Source organism: Oncorhynchus gorbuscha, linkage group LG01 (assembly GCF_021184085.1).
Source record: "Oncorhynchus gorbuscha isolate QuinsamMale2020 ecotype Even-year linkage group LG01, OgorEven_v1.0, whole genome shotgun sequence".
Lineage (NCBI taxonomy): Eukaryota > Metazoa > Chordata > Actinopteri > Salmoniformes > Salmonidae > Oncorhynchus > Oncorhynchus gorbuscha.
The window spans coordinates 78,976,387-78,996,456 of record NC_060173.1 but is presented as its reverse complement, the minus strand read 5'-3'; the positions used below and the strand labels follow the sequence as shown (position 1 = coordinate 78,996,456).

At 41.9% G+C, this 20,070-nt stretch overlaps 1 protein-coding gene across 1 annotated transcript; it reads right to left on the bottom strand.

Annotated features, from left to right (window-relative positions):
* Window positions 1–16,595: 16,595 nt before the first annotated feature.
* Window positions 16,596–19,900, bottom strand: LOC124043221 (cell division cycle-associated protein 7-like). The gene is given in 11 exon segments (XM_046361553.1): window positions 16,596–16,864; window positions 16,968–17,104; window positions 17,213–17,362; window positions 17,482–17,616; window positions 17,778–17,852; window positions 17,854–17,958; window positions 18,093–18,167; window positions 18,261–18,485; window positions 18,601–18,720; window positions 18,837–18,980; window positions 19,747–19,900. Coding segments are annotated over 11 exon segments (1,218 nt in total). The 5' UTR covers window positions 19,768–19,900; the 3' UTR covers window positions 16,596–16,833.
* Between the last annotated feature and the right edge of the window lie 170 nt (window positions 19,901–20,070).

Here is a 20,070-nt window from a genome sequence, read left to right as displayed (position 1 = left end):
GCTAAAGTCACACGAGTAGACCATTTAGAAACCTATGGATCGGCTACTTGGCTACTGTATAGCCGGGATAAGAAAGACAACAGACACATTGCAGTTGAACCATCATTCGTTATAGTAGGGTAAGGCTAGCCCACTAAGGGCTTGTTTTCTTTAAATAAAATGAAACGGACAACAAGCAATTGTTACAGGAAAATAACTTACATGTTCCTAAATATGAGTGTCACCAGATTCTCATCTCGAATTCCATGAGGGGCATATAGATGGATGGGTTTTTACGCACATCCAAAATAATAACAGCTGGCTAAAAATAATGCACAATAGCCTACATACACTGGGTCTAATATGTTATGTTTCGTATTGTACCAATTTGTTGTGGCTAACGCTAATGTTAGCTAGTTGGCTAACATGATGGAGGGGTTAGGTTAAGGTTAGGAATTAGGCTAAATGGTAAAGGTTAGGGGAAGGGTTGGCTAACATTCTAAGTCAGGGATGGGAAACTTGCGGTCAATGGACAATAAAAAATAAAACAATTAAATTATAGATTGGTTAGTCAAAAAAAAGAAAACAATAATAATAGATTGGCTAGCCTAGCGCCCAGCTATCTAAACTTTTTTTTTTTAACCTTTATTTAACCAGGCAAGTCAGTTAAGAACATATTCTTATTTTCAATGCTGGCCTAGGAACAGTGGGTTAACTGCCTTGCCTGTTCAGGGCAGAATGACAGATTTGTACCTTGTCAGCTCGGGGGTTTGAACTCGCAACCTTCCGGTTACTAGTCCAACGCTCCAACCACTAGGCTACGCTGCCACATAGCCTAGTAGTAAGCATGGTCGAATTATCGACTGGGGTGGGGCCCATTTGATCATCAGTTATGTTAAACATGTGCTTCCACCCTACGGCAAAATGTGTAAAACTGCATGAAATTAGCTGTAAAACTACACATTATTCTCTCCGTGCCATGGCAAAATGAGTACAATTGCATGAAATGAGTTATACAATTGCTAAATGTTCTCTCTAGATTTGCAGGAAATTAACTTTAAAATGTTCAGTTTGTTGTCACGAGAGGGACGTCTAAAATGTTTTGCTCATAACATTTCATACAAATTGTAATTCGTAACATATCATACGAAATGGATGATGGACATCCACAAATGAATACACACCATAACAAACGTAACATATAATTTGAGTGTCCCGGATTTTCGTTTACTAGGTCTACCCCTGAGTCCAGGGTACTATAAAGCCAGCTTCAGTTAAGGGGGGTGAAGGGTTGAGAAGGAAAAGGGGGCTCTGGTATAATCGCACCTCGCTTCAAAACTTTACCAAACACACCTCATCACAGTGAAGTGTGGGGAGCCAGGAGGGGGGGGGGGGGGGGCGCAGGTCAGTGGAGCTGTGAATAGGCCTCATCAGCGAGGGTGAGGGATCAGATCCTCATATTAGTTACACTGGAGTCACCCTCAGCGACCCAAGGAAAATAAGCCGCTAAATGCAATTATTTGCAATCAGCAAATGTGGGATTCATTATAAAAGATTTTGTACCCTGACATAATTTGCTATTGTTCGTGTAAAAAAGCCACACAAAAGAACAGTTTTAAGTGCCATTGTGCAGAGCAGGGCCTCTGTTTAAGACAAATCAAATGTCTGTGAAATGCTTGTGTTTCTAGCTCCAACAGTGCAGTAATATCTAACAATTCACAACAATACCCACACGTCTAAAAGTAAAATAATGTAATTAAGAAACATTGCAGCTTTGAAAGTGTGATTAAACTTTCAAATTGTGAGCTGGAATTTATTCTAATTATGCACTGACCCTGGCTGAGAGAGAAAATGGCAGGCTTCTTGTGCACCTTTTCTACTGGGCTGATTTGTTAATACGGGGTACCAGTCAAAAGTTTGGACAGACACACTCATTCAAGGATTTTTCATTATTTTGACTACTTTCTACATTGTAGAATAATAGTGAAGACATCAAAACTATGAAATAACACATGGAATCAAAAAAGTGTTAAACAAGTCAAAATATATTTGATATTCTTCATAAAGTCACCGTTTGTCTTGACAACTTTGCACACTCTTGGCATTCTCTCAACCAGTTTCACCTGGAATGCTTTTCCAACAGTCTTGAAGGAGTTCTTCACTCTTCGGTCCAACTCATCCCAAACCATCTCAATTAGGTTGAGGTCAGGTGATTGTGGAGGCCAGGTCATCTGATGCAGCACTCCATCACTCTCCTTCTTGGTCAAATAGCCCTTGCACAGCCTGGAGGTGTGTGTGCTCATTGTCCTGATGAAAAACAAATGATAGTCCTACTAAGAGCAAACCAGACGGGATGGTGTATCGCTGCAGAATGCTGTGGTAGCCATGCTGGTTAAGTTTGCCTTGAATTCTAAATAAATCACAGACAGTGTCACCAGCAAAGCACCATCACACCATCTTCTCCATGCTTGCACGGTGGGAACCACACATGCAGAGATCATCCGTTCACCTACTCTGCGTCTACACAAAGACATGGACTCATCAGACCAAAGGACATATTTTCACCGGTCTAATGTCCATTGCTCGTGTTTCTTGGCCCAAGCAAGTCTCTTCTTCTTATTGGCGTCCTTTAGTAGTGGTTTCTTTGCAGCAATTCGACCACAAAGGCCTGATTCACGTAATCTCCTTTGAACAGTTGATGTTGATGCTGATGTGTCTGTTACTTGAACTCTGTGAAGCATTTATTTGGGCAGCAATCACTGAGGCTGTTAACTCCAATGAACTTATCCTCTGCAGCAGAGGTTACTCTGGGACTTCCTTTCCTGTGGTGGTCCTCATGAGAGCCAGTTTCATCATAGCACTTGATGGTTTTTGCAACTGCACTTGAAGAATCTTTCAAAGTTCTTGAAATGTTCCACATTGACTGACCTTCATGTCTTAAAGTAATGATGGACTGTCGTTTCTCTTTGCTTATTTGAGCTTGCCATAATATGGACTTGGTCTTTTACCAAATAGTGCTATCTTCGTAGCACTTGTCACAAGATAACTGATTGGCTCAAACACATTAAGAAGGAAAGAAATTACACAAATTAGCTTTCAACACTAATTAGCTTTCACCTGAAATGCATTCCAGGTGATTACCTCATGAAGCTGGTTGAGAGAATGCCAAGAGTGTGCAAAGCTGTCATCGAGGCAAATGGTGGCTACTTTAAAGAATATCAAATATAAAATCTATTTTGGTTTGTTTAACACTTTGTTTGGTTACCACATGATTCCTTGTGTGTTATGTCATAGTTTGTCTTCACAATTATTCTACAATGTAGAAAATAGTACAAATAAAGAAAAACCCTGGAATGAGTAGGTATCTCCAGATTTTTGACAAATACTGTAAGCTTTTTAAATATTGTACTGTACAAGCTCCTGCATATTTAAATGTTTTGCATCTTATGGTTACATTGTAATCCTTTGATAGCTGTAGATTTGCATATTTCATCTTTGGCGCTGAGGATAACAACAGTGACCTACAAATGATCTATATATATTCTATATTGATATGTCTGGCAGGAAGAAGAACTCTGGGTAGGCTTCAAGCTGCCGCTGATACTCTTATTATGATGGGATATACTTTAGACTTCCAAGTATAACTCGGATTCTAAGACAATTAGCCACCTGAGGTGTTTGTCTGTGCATCTGTGTTTGTCTTAGTTTCATTTGTTGACAGGAAATAATATATGGAGCCCAAACTCTTCAGCATGCTGCTATCTGTTTTGGTCTGGTTGTGCTATTTAGTAATGCCAAGGAAATATCAGTCTAATTAGCAATTCCCTCACGTTGCTATACGTTGTTTCGCTCTGCATATTTCTCCCTTCCAGATAGTGATGCAATTAGGCACAGCATTTTTTTCCCTCACTACTGAATTTCTTAAGTAGATGTAATTAGGGAGTACATGCAGTGATGAGGGGAACAGAGCTTAAAGAATATAGCCATACATTTCTATAATGTACAATCCCCACATTAGAAAATATACATGTTTTCATGAAATCTTTACTCCTGTAACAGTTATTGTGTATGGTAGTTTTAATGCATAATGTTATGGACACCATGCTAATGTTGATTTGTAGAAGAAGTATCTATTTTTTAAATGGTCAACTGAGTTTTTCACCAGCTATGCGGAAGGCTTGAGCGATTCTGAGTTAATGTGGGAGAACTCGGTTGTCTGTTGTCTACTTAAACTGTTAATTCCCATGGTTGAGTCAACCTCCCGGCTTGTCACAAAAGGCACCACAGCATATATGGTACACTATTTCTAAGTGGTTGGCTAAGCCCAAGATGAGTCATTTTGAGAGAGCATGGACCGGGTTGTTTTCTATTGTTTCATTAACATTGTGTTGTGACCTAATCTCAGCACCCTGAACCAAATCATCTACTCGATGTTAAGGCTGTCGCTAGAGACTAGTTGGGACCAAAACACACAACTTGTTTGTATGAACTATTTTTGTGTTTTGTGTAAGTGGGAATACTCAATGAGAAAAAAATGCACTCAGTTCGCAAAACACAGGTCTCCTCTCGCATCCCGTAGCACAGTGAACTCTGTGGCATGCAGCGAGAGTTTATGAACTTGTGTTGGCATGCGCATGCATCTCTGTGAAACCTGGGAGCAGCAGGATGCGTTAGTTCCCATCACCCATATAAGCTCAGTTACAATGGAAATAAATAATTAATGAGGGGGGAAATTAGTGTGATTAGCAGGCATTTTGGGTCCTTTGGTAAAGCTGAGGACTAATTCGGTGAAGGGCAGGAAGCTCTGTCATCTGTCAGCCCTGAACAGATTAGCATCTATTATGAATGAGGGACGAGCATCCCGGTGAAACCAAGTGTGTCCTAGTAGAGACAAACTTAAGAACTCCTGCAAACCTCACCTCCTACTAACTTCACCTCCCCACTTCCCTCCTCCCTCAACCAGCTCCACACACGCTGGTGTGTCCCGCAGGGTTACTGTGTGCAGGTAGGAGCATGCAGCTACTGGTATTCCCAGCCCCTCTGTCCATCATTCTGACAGCTGTGGAAATACATTCTCCATGCAGTATTTAAAAGCATTCACTGTGTTCAACAGCACTTTAAGCACAAAAGGAACCGATAATTCAAACTGCCCTTGGGGCAACTATGCAAGTGTCCTATTTAAGAGTTTTGCCGACGGATTCTCCAGCATTTAAAATATTAGAGAAGGTGTTGATGTTTGGTAGTTAGTTTTTATTCCACAGGATGTTGACAGATGTAAAGGTCTGGTATTTCTTCTAGGGGTAGTTTTTTTTTGGATCAAGTGTGTTTAGTTTTGGTGAGAAGTAGACAGGCAACTTTCTGAGCTGTGCGATGTCATATTTATTTTCTCTGATGAGAGCCCAACACAATGAGGGCCAATTAAAAGCCGGTGTCGTGGCAGTGGCAGGCGGCGTGTGTGAGGTGCTGGGGACAAGCGAGGGCCCCGGTGTCAGGAGGACACGGGTGGGCGGGATATGCCTGTCAGGAGTGCATTGGGAAAGATAACAATAAATGGCTAATAATGACACTTAATGAGCTTGATTAAGTTGATTTGTTACGGGGGAAAATGAAGTAGCAAAGGGTGGATGTAGGCGATGTAATGAGAGATTCATTTTAATAGATAGCAAATTCTGTAGGGCTTTGAAACACAATGGGACACAATGGGACTGGAGGGGAAATGAGTGTAAGGTACAAAGGGATGCTACATTAATTCTTACCAGACATATTTGAGATAATTACAAAAAAATGAAAATCATATCTCATTTAACCGAGCGCACATTGACTGTGTTATGCTTTCAGGTGTTATTTTTCAACATATTGAATTTCATAGTATGTCCATGGGTTGATGATTTTTGAATGCACATATTTGTCTTGACAGAACGAGTGAAGGTTCCCATATGAATATATCATTCTGCTGTTATGGATGTGCTGATGACTGTCAGGTAATTATCTCACCCACACACAGTTGTGAAAGCTGTAGGATTCCTTTCATTCCACCTGATAATTGACTATGAGTGGGTGGGAAATGTTATATACAGTTCATATAAGCTCACTTTCCCTTACACAATACCGGTGGAAATTATTACAGACTCTACCAATTCCTGAATGACCCTGTAAACAAAATGCGAAAGCATAAAAAGTGTTTCACCACTGTTGAATATGCCTCTCCCAATTTTCCTTTGAAAGCGACAGAAAGTCAGATGAAGGGAAGTTTAATTAAGTAAGAACCTGTTGAGGAAAATTTCCAATCATGGTTTTCAGAATGAGTGCATTCACCGTATTCATCTCCAGGCGATATCCTCTCTCTTTATCCAAGTGTGTGCTGGAGTTCTCTAGAGGGACCCCAGTTAATTGAATACATTCAAGGAGAGCGCCGGGGGCTTTATTTATTCTCTACTTTTCTTAGACTTGTCTAAATGAGACCAACTGCTGCTGTTTGGTCCCTTCTAGAGTCTAAAGGGTCTCTACACTGGGATTGGTAGGTAGCAGTGGCTAGAGCACAGGCTCCGTGGAATCCAGTCTTATTTATTCATGTTAGACCCCCGAGAAAGACTTATCTCAAGCGTTTGGCAATCACTCAAAGATAGTAAGGCCATTGTCAAATGTCCCATAAAGCTGCTGTACGAATTGGCATGAGGTTGAATGATGTTGAAGCATCCATTAGGCCTTTTAATTTCTCTGTTTGACCCGCTCTACCTTGAAATTGCAAAGTAAGTGTGTGGAACTTCTGTCCCGAATACACGGAGGGGGAATTGTTCTCCTCTTCCTCTTTTTATGTTGATCGATATTGTTGATAGTATTCCCCTCTCTAAGATAAGGGTGAGCACCATCCATCTCCGCTGACAGACAAACCTCAACAGAACGCAGACTCTGTCATCAGTATCATCTGCTGAGCCACTCTATCCCATTTTTGTCAACGTTTAACCCTTTTCAGTTTGGTAACACTTTCCCTGCTTAACTATAATGAATAGATAGAGCTATACTCACACGGTATATGTTGAGATGGGGATGTGTGAAACACCCAAACTCGGAGCAAGGCCCTTCTCCCCCAGAGGACACCAGACTAGACCCCATGACTTTGGTCATTAGTCATCATGCTCCTCTCCGGCATCATCACATTCATCACAGGGACGCAGAAAACGTACTCGCAACGTGCATGTGCACATTAATAACGCCACAGACAATTCATCTTACAGAAGCAAAATTAATTTCCTTCCCATTGAGTAATTCTTCATTTTGTCACTAGTCTACAACCCCCCCCCCCTTTTTTGTGATTTTGCCCAATATTCTGTGCTCCTACCTCAGAAAATCATTATCCTTGAGGTATGACTCATAAGAAAATCAAACATTTTTTGCTACCAAGTAAGTAAACTTATAGGCATAAACTCAAGTCAAAGATTCCTTTTTGCTGTTGAAAGAGGTCTTTGAACATCAGTGGACCTGGCCATAATTCCTCTCTGAATGTATAATTTGGGGATTGAGTCTCCTTTTAATAAAGAGACTAAAGCGAAGATTTAAAATGAACATGGTGATTAAGAGCAAATGTGCCTTGGCATTTATATAGCAGGACTGCAAGATGATTCATAAAGATTCATGCTTTAGACCCAAATTAAAATTTTGCACAAAATGTGCTTGATGAAGGCAGCCTTTAATCACCTTACTGACAGGAGTAACTGCTTTCATTTAACCTTGACTGAAGATCATGAATTCTACCACGTCTAATTGGACACATCATTTAACAGAATGAACAGAGCAAATTGTCCCCAATTCAAAAGGCTTTGATTGACAGACAGTGGCAGTAAGACCTGCTACAATTAAAGCTGGTCTGTATTCACTGGCCCCCGTCACCCACCTCCATAAGTGACGTGACTCTGTTTGATCATTGCTGTAGAGAAACTTTTTTTGAACCTCACCTTGTTTTGAAAAGGGAAGGTTGGGAGGAGAAACCCATTGGGTGCCAGCGATTCCTCCCACCTCTGGCCCAACAGCAGTTACCCTCCTTATTACCGACAGGGACAGGACAAAAGACAACACCAGAAGTCTCACACCACTATGTGTATCTGCAGCTTAATTGAAACGTTTCGAAATCAGGAAAATGACAATGCCATCTTTCTGAGACATTGGGAAGTAATGACTGTCGTCTCATAGCCCTCTGCAGACAATTGCCTCGATGATGTGAAAACTGTGTTAAGTGGCATACAGTGAAATGTGATGCAGACACTTAATTGTTTTTTTTTTGTGCCATTCTTGACTCTGGAGAGAACAAATGTAATCTGTGAGCCAGACATTTCCTCGGCGACGAAGCCTAACCAGCCAAAGCATGTTTGGTTAAGCAACCAAAGCTCAAGGGTTAAATTTCAGATTTTGCAATTACAGGGTTCATTTTTTGATATAATGCATTATTTAAATGATCATAGCTTTGGGATGTTTCTGGAATCATGCTTCCAGGAAGTTATATTAGGGAGTTTAAACAGTCAATATGTGACTCCGTGACATAGGCTACTGGCTAATGGATGTATAACCATGTCAATGTAATTATTCATTTATTTAGACGTTTGTGTTGGAGAAAGCCCCTTGGTATGGTGCCAACCTCTATGTTGTTGCTGCAGCATGTGGTACAAAACAAATGGATGTGTGACGGTGAATCTCCCTTTACGAGGGCTTTTTGTTAAGAGCCCTGACGCTTGGTCTGAAAGTTAACATGCATCGCTTGTGGTACTGTTTCGGAAAAATAACAAACATATGTTTTTAGAAAACCGCTTTGAAAGCGATGATTATTGAGTTTTCTAAATGTTAAAACACCGCGTCAGAATTGTCGTTTACACAGAGCCAAATGCAGTGGTGAAAAGTACTTCCGTAAAAATACTTTAAAGTACTACTTAAGTAGTTTTTTGGGGTATCTGTACTTTACTTTACTATTTATATTTGTGACAACATTTACTTTTACTCCACTGCATTCCTAAAGAAAATAATGTACTTTTTTTACTCCATTTTACTCCTTACGTTATCAAGAGAACATCCCTGGTCATCCTTACTGCCTCTGATCTGGCAGACTCACTAAACAAATACATTGTTTGTAAATGATGTCTGAGTGTTGAACTGTTCCCCTGGCTATCCGTAAATGAACAAAACAAGACAATTGTGTCATCTGGTTTGCTTAATATAAGACATTTTAAATTACTTATACTTTACTTATACTAAATACAACCACGAGGAACTTATACTATTACTTATACTAAATTACTTATACTTGTACTTTTGATACTTAACTACATTTAAAACCAAATACTTCTACTTCAAGTAGTATTTTACTATTGACATCTTTAATTTTACTCAAGTATGAAAATGGGATACTTTTTCCACCACTGGCCAAATGTGGGCGAATGTAATGGCTGAAAACCCTGCAATGTAATGGCTGAAAACCCTGCAATGTAATGGCTGAAAACCCTGCAATGTAATGGCTGAAAACCCTGCAATGTAATGGCTGAAAACCCTGCAATGTAATGGCTGAAAACCCTGCAATGTAATGGCTGAAAACCCTGCAATGTCATGGCTGAAAACCCTGCAATGTCATGGCTGAAAACCCTGCAATGTAATGGCTGAAAACCCTGCAATGTAATGGCTGAAAACCCTGCAATGTAATGGCTGAAAACCCTGCAATGTCATGGCTGAAAACCCTGCAATGTCATGGCTGAAAACCCTGCAATGTAATGGCTGAAAACCCTGCAATGTAATGGCTGAAAACCCTGCAATGTAATGGCTGAAAACCCTGCAATGTAATGGCTGAAAACCCTGCAATGTAATGGCTGAAAACCCTGCAATGTAATGGCTGAAAACCCTGCAATGTCATGGCTGAAAACCCTGCAATGTAATGGCTGAAAACCCTGCAATGTAATGGCTGAAAACCCTGCAATGTAATGGCTGAAAACCCTGCAATGTCATGGCTGAAAACCCTGCAATGTCATGGCTGAAAACCCTGCAATGTCATGGCTGAAAACCCTGCAATGTCATGGCTGAAAACCCTGCAATGTAATGGCTGAAAACCCTGCAATGTCATGGCTGAAAACCCTGCAATGTCATGGCTGAAAACCCTGCAATGTCATGGCTGAAAACCCTGCATACGGAGAAGAGTTTTCGAGAGCTTGGTTACAACATTGTTATATGGACACCAAATTTCTCACGCTGGTTCATGGGAACAATCCTTGGATGTGTACTGTGGGATGATGACACAGGAGGTTTGTTAGGCCAGCTGGGTCAGAACAATACTGACATGTAGGACCAAATGAAAGACATGTTCAAGGAAATGCACACTGAGGGAACCAAATCATATCCAGTCGAGTGTTTGTTCATTCTGTTTCGCAACGGTAATATAAACCATCTGTGCTGCTTTCAAATGGTGAGAACAATCTTTAGATTATAGAGTGGTCTCTGGTGCTAATTGTCTTAAGAGCTCTTTTATTTCTCTCCCATGAATTCTACTTTAGAGTGGCTACCTCAAACGTTTTCACTGTTTACTGATCATGGCAACATTGCTTGAAAGTCGGCTAACAACCATGACAGAAACATTATTTCCGCGCGTGCGGTCAAACACATGTCACATGACGTTCTTGGCGGACGGCAGTTCTAGAGCTAATTTGAAAAGCAGAAACTTTGGAAGTGCATAAGTGCTCCAACCTTAAGCCCGACACAGCCAATACTCTCTATTTGCTCAGCTTACCACCCCCACTCCACCCCACTATTCTCTCCAGTGTCATGTTCTTCAGGGAAAAAGGCATCCGTTCTCCTGTATTATACCATATTCCAGGTCAAGTATCAGATCCAGGACTCAAAAGACTTGCACGTCCAGCTGTTGTGCTTTGCTGGTCAATCTAAAAGTCACTCTCTAACACCCTCTCTCCTCTCTTCTCCCCTGTGAACCAGTATAGTCAACCGCCATGGGTTAATAGAGAGAGTGGATATGACAGGGCAGAGAAGCGTGCACAGGTGCTTTCGTGACTGATTTATACTGCTGGGTTTAAGACTATGATATTAAACAAACGGTCCATTGAAAAGGAGGGGATGCATTGAGAATGGTTAAAATCCTTGCCCAGGGAAAAGGGACAGCTGGATGTCAAATAGATGTTGAGTAAACCAAAGAGAACTCATAAGAAACGTGTCTTTGTTTTGTCTTTTCAGCTCCGTGCATCCACAACCTTGAATGATTGATGGTTCATACGTGATTCATTCATTTATGGTCTGCTTTTCTTCGGGCAAGACAAGATCCAGCTAGCACATGATGTCCTGAGAACCATATGTTTCTTAGCTCTTGGTGAGAGAGTGGTTGTCCTATGGTTATTTGTCATGCAACCTTCCCACAACTTCCTGGGAATGGTGCAGGATCGCTCCTTGGCTTTGGAGCTTTCTTTATTTTCTTGGAATTTCATTACTTTAAAAGAACGTTTCCTAAAAGTTCAAACGCGGCTACATTTCACTTCAATTTTTGGATCCTGGGAACGTGCTCCAACTGGTTTGACATTGGGAGTGTTCTCAAATCGTTCAGAGAGCGTTAAGAAACAAGGTTCTTCTGTGGGAATTTCAGTACTGAAAACGTTTCCTACGGGTTTCCTCGTGGTTGTATTTTAAAGTCAGGTTCTCAAATGGTTCTGACAACAATAAGGAAACTTTCTTGAAAAAAAACACTGCTTTAGAATGTTATTTAAAAAACATACACATTCTGTTCTCAGCATCAACAAAATGCACTCTGTCCTCTTTATCTTGTTAAGTATGTTCAGGTGTGATCTTGTGCTTGTTTCCTTTGCGATGGGGTCTGTTTAAATAGACTAAAAGGAACAGCTTTGTATGTGTAAAAAAAAAACATGGCACGTTGGCTGCATCCTGGTGGCAAAAAGGACTAATTCAATGGGTAGAGAACAAAATATTATAGGTTCAACTCTCACTAATGCCGCGTCACAATAAAACAATGTTTTGTTTGCATGAATAACCCATAATAAGCTAGCAGTGTTATTAAAAGTCTTATTATTATTATATTATTATAAAGTTTAAAGAAAGTTATTCAAAAACCTCCAAGAAGCCTCCAAAATAACCTAGAGGCATCATATCATTTCTACAGTTTAATAGAAAATGGTTCCTTTGACCAGCTAAGAGTAAATAAGGCTTTGTTTTTTCGGACATGTTTTCCGAATGCGAAGACATGGATGAATTGTAGTGCAAGCAAGGCAGAAATACAAAATGCCTCTGAGGTTCTGTATTTTACACGTGTTTGTGTTTCGATTGGACTGTGAGCTGGATTTAATCTGCATCGTGGAAGAGCCACGTTAAAGCAGGGTTGAAATGGAAAGGAAAAGTTCCCGTGTTTGCGGAGACTGCGTTCAAGGGTAAAAGCTACATATGTCAACTCAATTGGAAATGACCTTTACATTTTAACGCGGATCCTCCACATTACTTCCGCAATACGGATTGAATCCACGCTTAGAGGGGATTTCCACATAACACCATCATTCGGATAGCCGCTCGAGCTTCGCCATCATGTTGGTGCTCGCATGCTAGCAAGCAGGCTAGGGAGTTCTAGGTATCAACAGCCAATGCAGTACGGTCTGGAAGCTATAGTGAGCTTCGATTGGTCAATAGAGTTGCGATATCGCAGAGTATTTACATAAAGTTGCACTTTCCCCAACTTTGGTCCCGCCCTGTTCACGCTCCCATCGCCCGAAAGGTCCCCCGCACCCTTCCCTTCTATTGAAAATGAACGGGGCTCCATTGTTTCATCGCCCCTATCGTGTTATGTGAAAATGTACTGTTAGTCAGTGTATCCATTGCACTGTTGTCTGTTTCTAACGCTGCTGTCCATTTGCCTGTGCTCTGGATTCATGACCAGCAATGAATTGTGTTGCCGGCTCTAGAGGAGAGAGTTAATGAAGTAAAAATTAATGAAGCACATGAGCACCACACACTCATGGCTGTAAGCTCCTCTTCATATTATATGATCTCAATAAAATCAATCAAATGTACCAGTTCTCACTTAAGGTAAGATTAGATTTACACATTATGGCCCTGCACTTCCCCCACATCATAATTAGCCCCTCCCTCTGCCAGGTCATAGTGGCAGGCTGGACTTCCATTATCGCCCTATTGCTCCTCAAGAATTGAATGGGAACACTGACAATGTCATCACATTCTCTCGGGCCTTTGGCTATAGCCCGTTTGTCTATGTGAAGCCCTCACCAGGATGACAGACCGTGAGGGACAAACACCCCAGACTAGTCATTCTCCTCCTCAGCTCTATTCCATTGTGTATTGAGGGTATAAGCTATAGCAATTCAACGGTTGTCTAAATGAATCAGTATGGAATACACTTTGCTATGGCCGTCAACACATGGATTGGCGACACCTCCGTGAAAGTGTTTTCTTTCATTGACTAAAGACAAATGAATCTGTAATTTGTCTGTACTTGCAGGTAAAAATCATTACCACAAACTCAATGGTAAGATGCTTGTTCCTCCACCAACTCTGTGGAAGAGTCACTGAAAGTTGAAGCCGTCTGGAGATGTCAGGCTGTCTACAGAGTTGCCTGCATTAGAGCGCCCCCTTTAGGAAGTGAAGGGAACAATGTATTGGGTCACTTCCATCAGATGAGGTGAATCGATAGAAATCAAACAGTCGAAACCCGGCGATGGTGTGAGAAGCCATGCTATGTCTGTCTAAACTGAAAAATAAACGAAAAAGCAGGTATGTAGGGTTACGAATGTGGAGCAATGACATCCAAGGATCATTTGTGTTACATGCGCGATCACAGATAGTGCTGCTAGGGTGACTTTGGTGAGGAGAGGGTCAAAGGTGAGTGTAGTATATAGTAATATAGCCTAGCTGTGAGATGGACAACCTTGTCACTCATCAGAAATTCCCTTATAGATGCATCACTTATATCAGACATATCCAAATGGCACTATTCGTGACATTGAACATTTGCTTTAAATGCTCCATGGGTAAACAACAAGTTAGCTTTAAGGAAGCAGAAATAACACAATTGTTTAGCTGCCTGATGTGTTTTTCCCCCTCTGTGAAGAATTGTCTATTTATAATGTCATCTTATCACGCTCCCTTTGAAGGCGGCAGCGAATGCACTTATGCCTTCCTTTGTTAAAGGTGTGTTTGCAATTTCCTCCAAGATGGAGCAGGCATCTTTTTTTTCTTTGATAATTTCCCTGTGACACCTGGACCAAACGTTTTTTTTTTCTATCAGCGCACATTCTGGAGCCGGAGGTAAGAAACACATCATAAGCCTCCAAACACCCGGAATCACTCGCCGCTGTGACTCAACAGCAGCAGATTCTCGCTCCACTTTACAGGACACGGTGGTCAGGGGGGGGGGGGGGGGGGGTATTATTGTCTAGAAACTCCCGTCTGCCTGCTAAAGGAATCATAGAATAGAGTACTGAGGATATCTTTGTCCCCCTTAATGTACTTCTCTGGCTTTATTGTTGTGCTTGTGTGACCCAGGCCTTACTGTAGCGCCTAACATAGAACGACATGTCAATCTAGTTATTAGGCACCGAGCTGAAAAGGGGTGTTTATTGCGGAGGCCTGACAGATGTATTCTACATTGTAATTAATCTGTTGATTTTGACCTACAGATCCCATTGCGATAATGCCCCGTGTGTTCCATTTCGTCAGCTGTTCTTCCTCTGACTACACAACAATCACTAGAAACCTACAGGACACTAGGAAATTAACAGCAATTTCGCAACCCTGCAGCCACAATGAAAATATCAATCAATCAAACAACGGAAAAAAGCCCAGCATGCGAACTCATTCTATGTAATCTGAAAAGCTGCGTGATGATTCTCTATAAAGTTACTCCCAGCACCACTGCTCACAGTTCAACCACCACATATCACTATCGCTATTAATGTAACAAGGTTGTCATCATTACCGCTCTGATTCCTCCAGCCCAAGCAGAACAGGGCATAGTGGGCTGAGGGCCCATCTGTGTGCTGTCTCCAGGTCCAGTGATGTAGTGCTGGGGGCTGGACTGACAGGCCCAGGGAAGGGCTGTGGCTCTGTGTTGCTCAGTGTTGCATGGCACTCAGGGCACTTCAACCCCCATTTCCCTCCTTACAGGTACCCGACAGCCCGCCACCGTGCGCTACTCATTTACTGCTACACTGGTTTTCATAATTAGCGCCGCAAGGCCTCATTAAATCCGCTCTAATGAATAAATATTGTATTTCATAGCCTGATTACCAGATCAGCTCAATGCTTGAGCGTCGTAAACAATTATTTCCCTAAATATTCATCACCCCCAAAGTGGATGATCATTGGTATTTAATACCAGTATTTTCAAGTGCATCTTTATTATGCTAATAATAGATTTTGAAAAATGTGTTTCTGGGGGAGAAAAATATTTCTACACATATTTGACACATTTGATGTGATAGAAATTTGTAAGGAATGGAGATGAGGACTTAAGAACAGTGTCACTGTAAAATGAATAGCTTTGTGGAGAATAGTTAAGAATTAGAGCACTCTGTTCTTTTCTTTGCTCATCTTCAGATAAAAAAAGCTACTTTTCTAATATGCCATTCAGACAAAATTGGAAGCTTGATCAGCTTGTGTGAAAAGGTCTCCCAAATGTTTTCTACAAGCCTCATCACTGCATGCCAAAGCCATTTTCTACTGCACACGACAGCACGCAATGGACTACTTACTACAAACTGTTGTGACCAAACAAGCATCTTTCTTTAAACCCTGCTGGGCAAGAGGGCAACATTTCCAAAAAGAGAACAAAGCAGTGCACTCCGAATTAGAGTAGCAACTCTTGTAATAAGAGAAAGTCTCCTACCAAACTAGCAAAAACACGTGTGGACTGTCATTTCAAAAGGTGTCAGTGTCAATGAGAGCATGTTCACAGGAAATGGTGCAGGTCAAATTAAGTACATTCTCAAAGGGCTTAATAGCAATGAACCACCCAAGATTTACCTCAAGGCATTTCCTGTGTAGTACCACACACTGAACAGAAAATACCGGCAATAATCCCATTGCCACTCGAGTGACACCTGAAAACATTACCATTTGCACTGTAAAACATCGTTGGGAAATGAGAGAGAGAAAAAGACCAGAGCAACAAAGAGATAAAACAGGACAAATGATTTACAGATTTGAGATTCCCATTACAGACTGCTAATTGTTTCCACACCATTAGTGACAGTTATCTAATGAAGGATTTAACCAGGCGCTGTAGTATATCAGTTTCTCTCTGCTCAGGAGGAAATAGCCCTCACCACCTCATGGGTACAATGGTGGACTACTGAGCAGAGTCAAAAGTAGCCACGTGACATTGGGAAGAGAGAACATACTCCAACAGCTTAGTTAGCCTGAAATCCAGACCGGTTTGCCGCCAACATTCCACTCCTTGTACTCCGTGTCAGATGCCAAGCATTGTGGAATGTTAGCACAAACAGACGAACACTCCCAGGCTAGCTGAGACTTACTAAAATCAGCAAATAAACCTTGAAGTTTAAAGCTCATTTTATTATACAAAGAAATGGACGACTCAAGTATAATTAACAGAGGACAACCAATTTATACATATAGTTTTTATCCAAAATTACAGGTTATAAGTGTGAATGTCACAGGCAAACATCACAGTATAAACATACCAATCACATAATTGACAGTAAAACTGTACACATTTAAAACAATGCAAACATTTTCAGAATCAGGAGCAATAGAAACATCTACTGTTTTGCATTATGGAATATAAAAGCCACATCACAACATCGTCAGTCAGGTTCCGAATCCGGTTACATTCTCCACGGTTTACTGGCCCTCTTCCATTTCCTTCTTCAGACTGCAGGAGAGACAGACATTTTTCATTCCCAACACAGTAGCAGTCAAAGTACTACTACGACTGCAAGACAAAGGTTTTAGATCATAAGTAGAAAGAGCCTTACCTCTTGAGATAAGAATGGACGTTGTCGTAGCCGTGGTACTTAGCCAGGTAGACCAGAACTCCAGTGGCATAGCGACCCTCTCTGGCTCTACAGAAGCTGCAGTTGCAGATCCCTCTGCACGACGGACACTCCCACTCCTGCAAGAGATCAGGGCGATGTCAACCAAGGTGGCATTCTCTTGACAAAACACTCAAATAATCAGATGGACTGTCTGAGGGCTCGGATAGGAAGAGTGCAGCACTTACAGGATCCAGCAGGGCATCTCGGACCTCCTCTCCGTAGCGGTTACGGAGACACGGGCCACAGAATTGACCCCTCACCCCCACACACTCTGGGTTACGGCAGTTGGTCTTGGTGTCGACCGTTTTCTGCCGGCACTGATGGCAAGTGGACCCCTACAGCAAGAACATTAGAGGGGTGAATTTGGTGAACGTGGCTGTATGAATGTGACTTAACAGAAATCTAACTCTGAAGACAGCCGTTTGAGAACCACTGTAGGAGAAGGGGAACTTACAGTGGAGCTGTTGTAGACCTTCTCCCGCACGTTGTCTGCGATCAGATCCAGCTCCCTCTGGGAGATGTCCTTCACAGGCCGCACCACATGAGGAAAGGCCTGCACCCCGTTGTAGCTGCGTCGGCGGGGCGCTTTCTGTAAACACACATGTATAAACCAAACTGACAATTCCCGGAGTTCGGCATTCACCATTTCTGAAAGGACAGGTCAGGAAACGGTGAAAAAAAAAAAAAAGCCGATTTACTTGACGTTACCAAACGAACACCGAGGTCAACAAGGGTGTGGGCGTCACTCACCTCCTCGTAGTAGCAGCTCCTGCGCATCAGGCTGAATTTGTCCTCCTCTTCCTCCCCCTCCTCCTCTGATGGGGGGGCCGTCCACCAGGGAGCGGGAGCGAGTGTGGGGCCGAGAGGTACGCTCAGGGTTCCTCCTGCGGGGTCCAGGGGCTCCCTGAGACCGGCGAGGGGTGCGACAGGGCTACAGAAGAAACAAGCACGCGTTAACTACAGCCCAAAAATTTTAAATCATTGTAGCATATTTCATCACTACTAAAATCTTTCCCGAATACGTGTTTTATAGGACAGCCATATCCTCCATCTAGTCGCACTCACCGCATTCATCATGGGCAGGGCCGTTCTTCTGGGGAAGCCAGGTATTTTGTCGAGTTCTGCCATCAACTTTGCAAGCTAAACAAAATAAACAGAAATAACATAATTAGCACTCAAATGTCCCTCGGCAAGCTACAGCCACAACGACTTCTCTGAATGATTGTGTCGTACCATGGCTTTGTTTTCCCTGATGTTAAGCGCTCTCTTGTCCATGAAGTTGTCTCCCTCCCCAGTGGTCTGTTTGGGAGCGAATTTGGGCTGTTTAGGGGGCTCTGCTGCAATACTCTTCTTCTGGCTGGCCCTCCTGGTGGGGAATTTCATGGCCACTTTCAGAGTTTGTGACCGGCGGCCCCTCTTCCGCGGCGTCACCGACTCCTCAGAGTCAGAGTCCACTCTCTGAAGTACACAGTGCATTTGTCTGAGCACACATTCTGAAATGTGTTTTTGTGTGTATAGTAGCCACCATTGCATAGTAACATTAAGCTCGTAATATCAATACAAAAAAACACACCATGGCACTCATTTCACTGCTGAAGGCATTCTCAAACCCACTGAGAGACTCTTCCTCCGAGCTGGCCTCAAACACCTTGGCTCTCTCCGCCACCTTCTTAGCTTCTCTGAAGCTACTTTTCTGTGGAAAGTGAAAGCACAACCTTCAGTTAGCTTCATCAACAAATAACTAATTCGATGAGTGAATATGGTCAAACACTGATTGTAATCGGGGTGAAATGTGGCTATTTGCCTTACCGTGTTAGCAAAGGCACCGTCAGAGCCAAAGCTGTCACAGCTGTCATCTGATGAAGAAGAGGATGTCTCCATGGGCACCAGAGGTACATTACGGAAACTCCGCAAACTCATCCTGGTGGAGGGAGGCTGGGGAGCCTGCTGACGCTGGACAGACAAGATGAGCAAGTCAGGAGAAATTGAATGGATCGACTGGAAGCTCAGACCATAGATACGTGAACAATGTGAGTACTAGTAGTTTTAGAAACTGCCTGCACACTGCCGCCCTTCTGGACAAGGAGAGAAGCAGCAATACCTACGGTGATAGAGATGCGACTGCAAGATTCAACAATGGAAGCTAGCATAGTTTAGCCATATCAAGGCTACATTGACACAAATGTATAATTTACAAGGTCATTGAAGCTAGCTAGTTAACGTTAGGTGGCTATACAGAGGAGTGTGATTAGCCAGGTACGATTTACTTACTGTGATGGTGGCCAAAAACGACATTTTAAATGGCAAAACTTTAGCCAGGATAAAATCTAAAAATCTGTGGAGCCAAAACTACGTGGTATAACTACTGTTAGATAGTAGCCACTGAAATTCTTATAACATCCAAACTGGCTAGATTCAATTGACAACTACATGGTAACTAGGTGACGTTAAGCCTTAGGATACTGGATTTGAAGCAAAGCAATGATTGCATTGCAACTCCAATAAGATCTAGGCAGTCTGTAGCAGCTTTTGCTTAAAGTAACGAAGGTTTACTAAAATGTGAGCAAGAAAATAAGAGCCAAACGTTAAGTTTTGCACAGCAGAATTTTTGCTAGCTACTTAGTATTACATTCTCTGCAGCTATAAAATCAGATAAATTACCCTGTTATTGTTTGATATATTGAGATAAATATATTGTACTCTAAGAAACATTCATTACCTTAGAGCCAGATGGACGCATTTTGTTTTCTATAAAGTTTTCTGCAAAGAAATTCAGTCAAAACTCAAGTACACGTTTCTGCAGTCCTTTTATGCATACAGAGAAACCCCACCAAAATTCGGACTAGCAGATGTTGGCTGAGAAATTTCCCGCGCCAGGAAAGTGTCCTGAAAGGTGTATAAACTTTGTTTCAAAAGACGGTCTAAAAGAAAAATATAATCCACAAATATACGCCACATAAAATTTGAAAATAGTATTTAGAAAATACTGCTGGTGGACATCTTTATTTTTGTGCACATTTTTTGAAACATTATGTCATATACG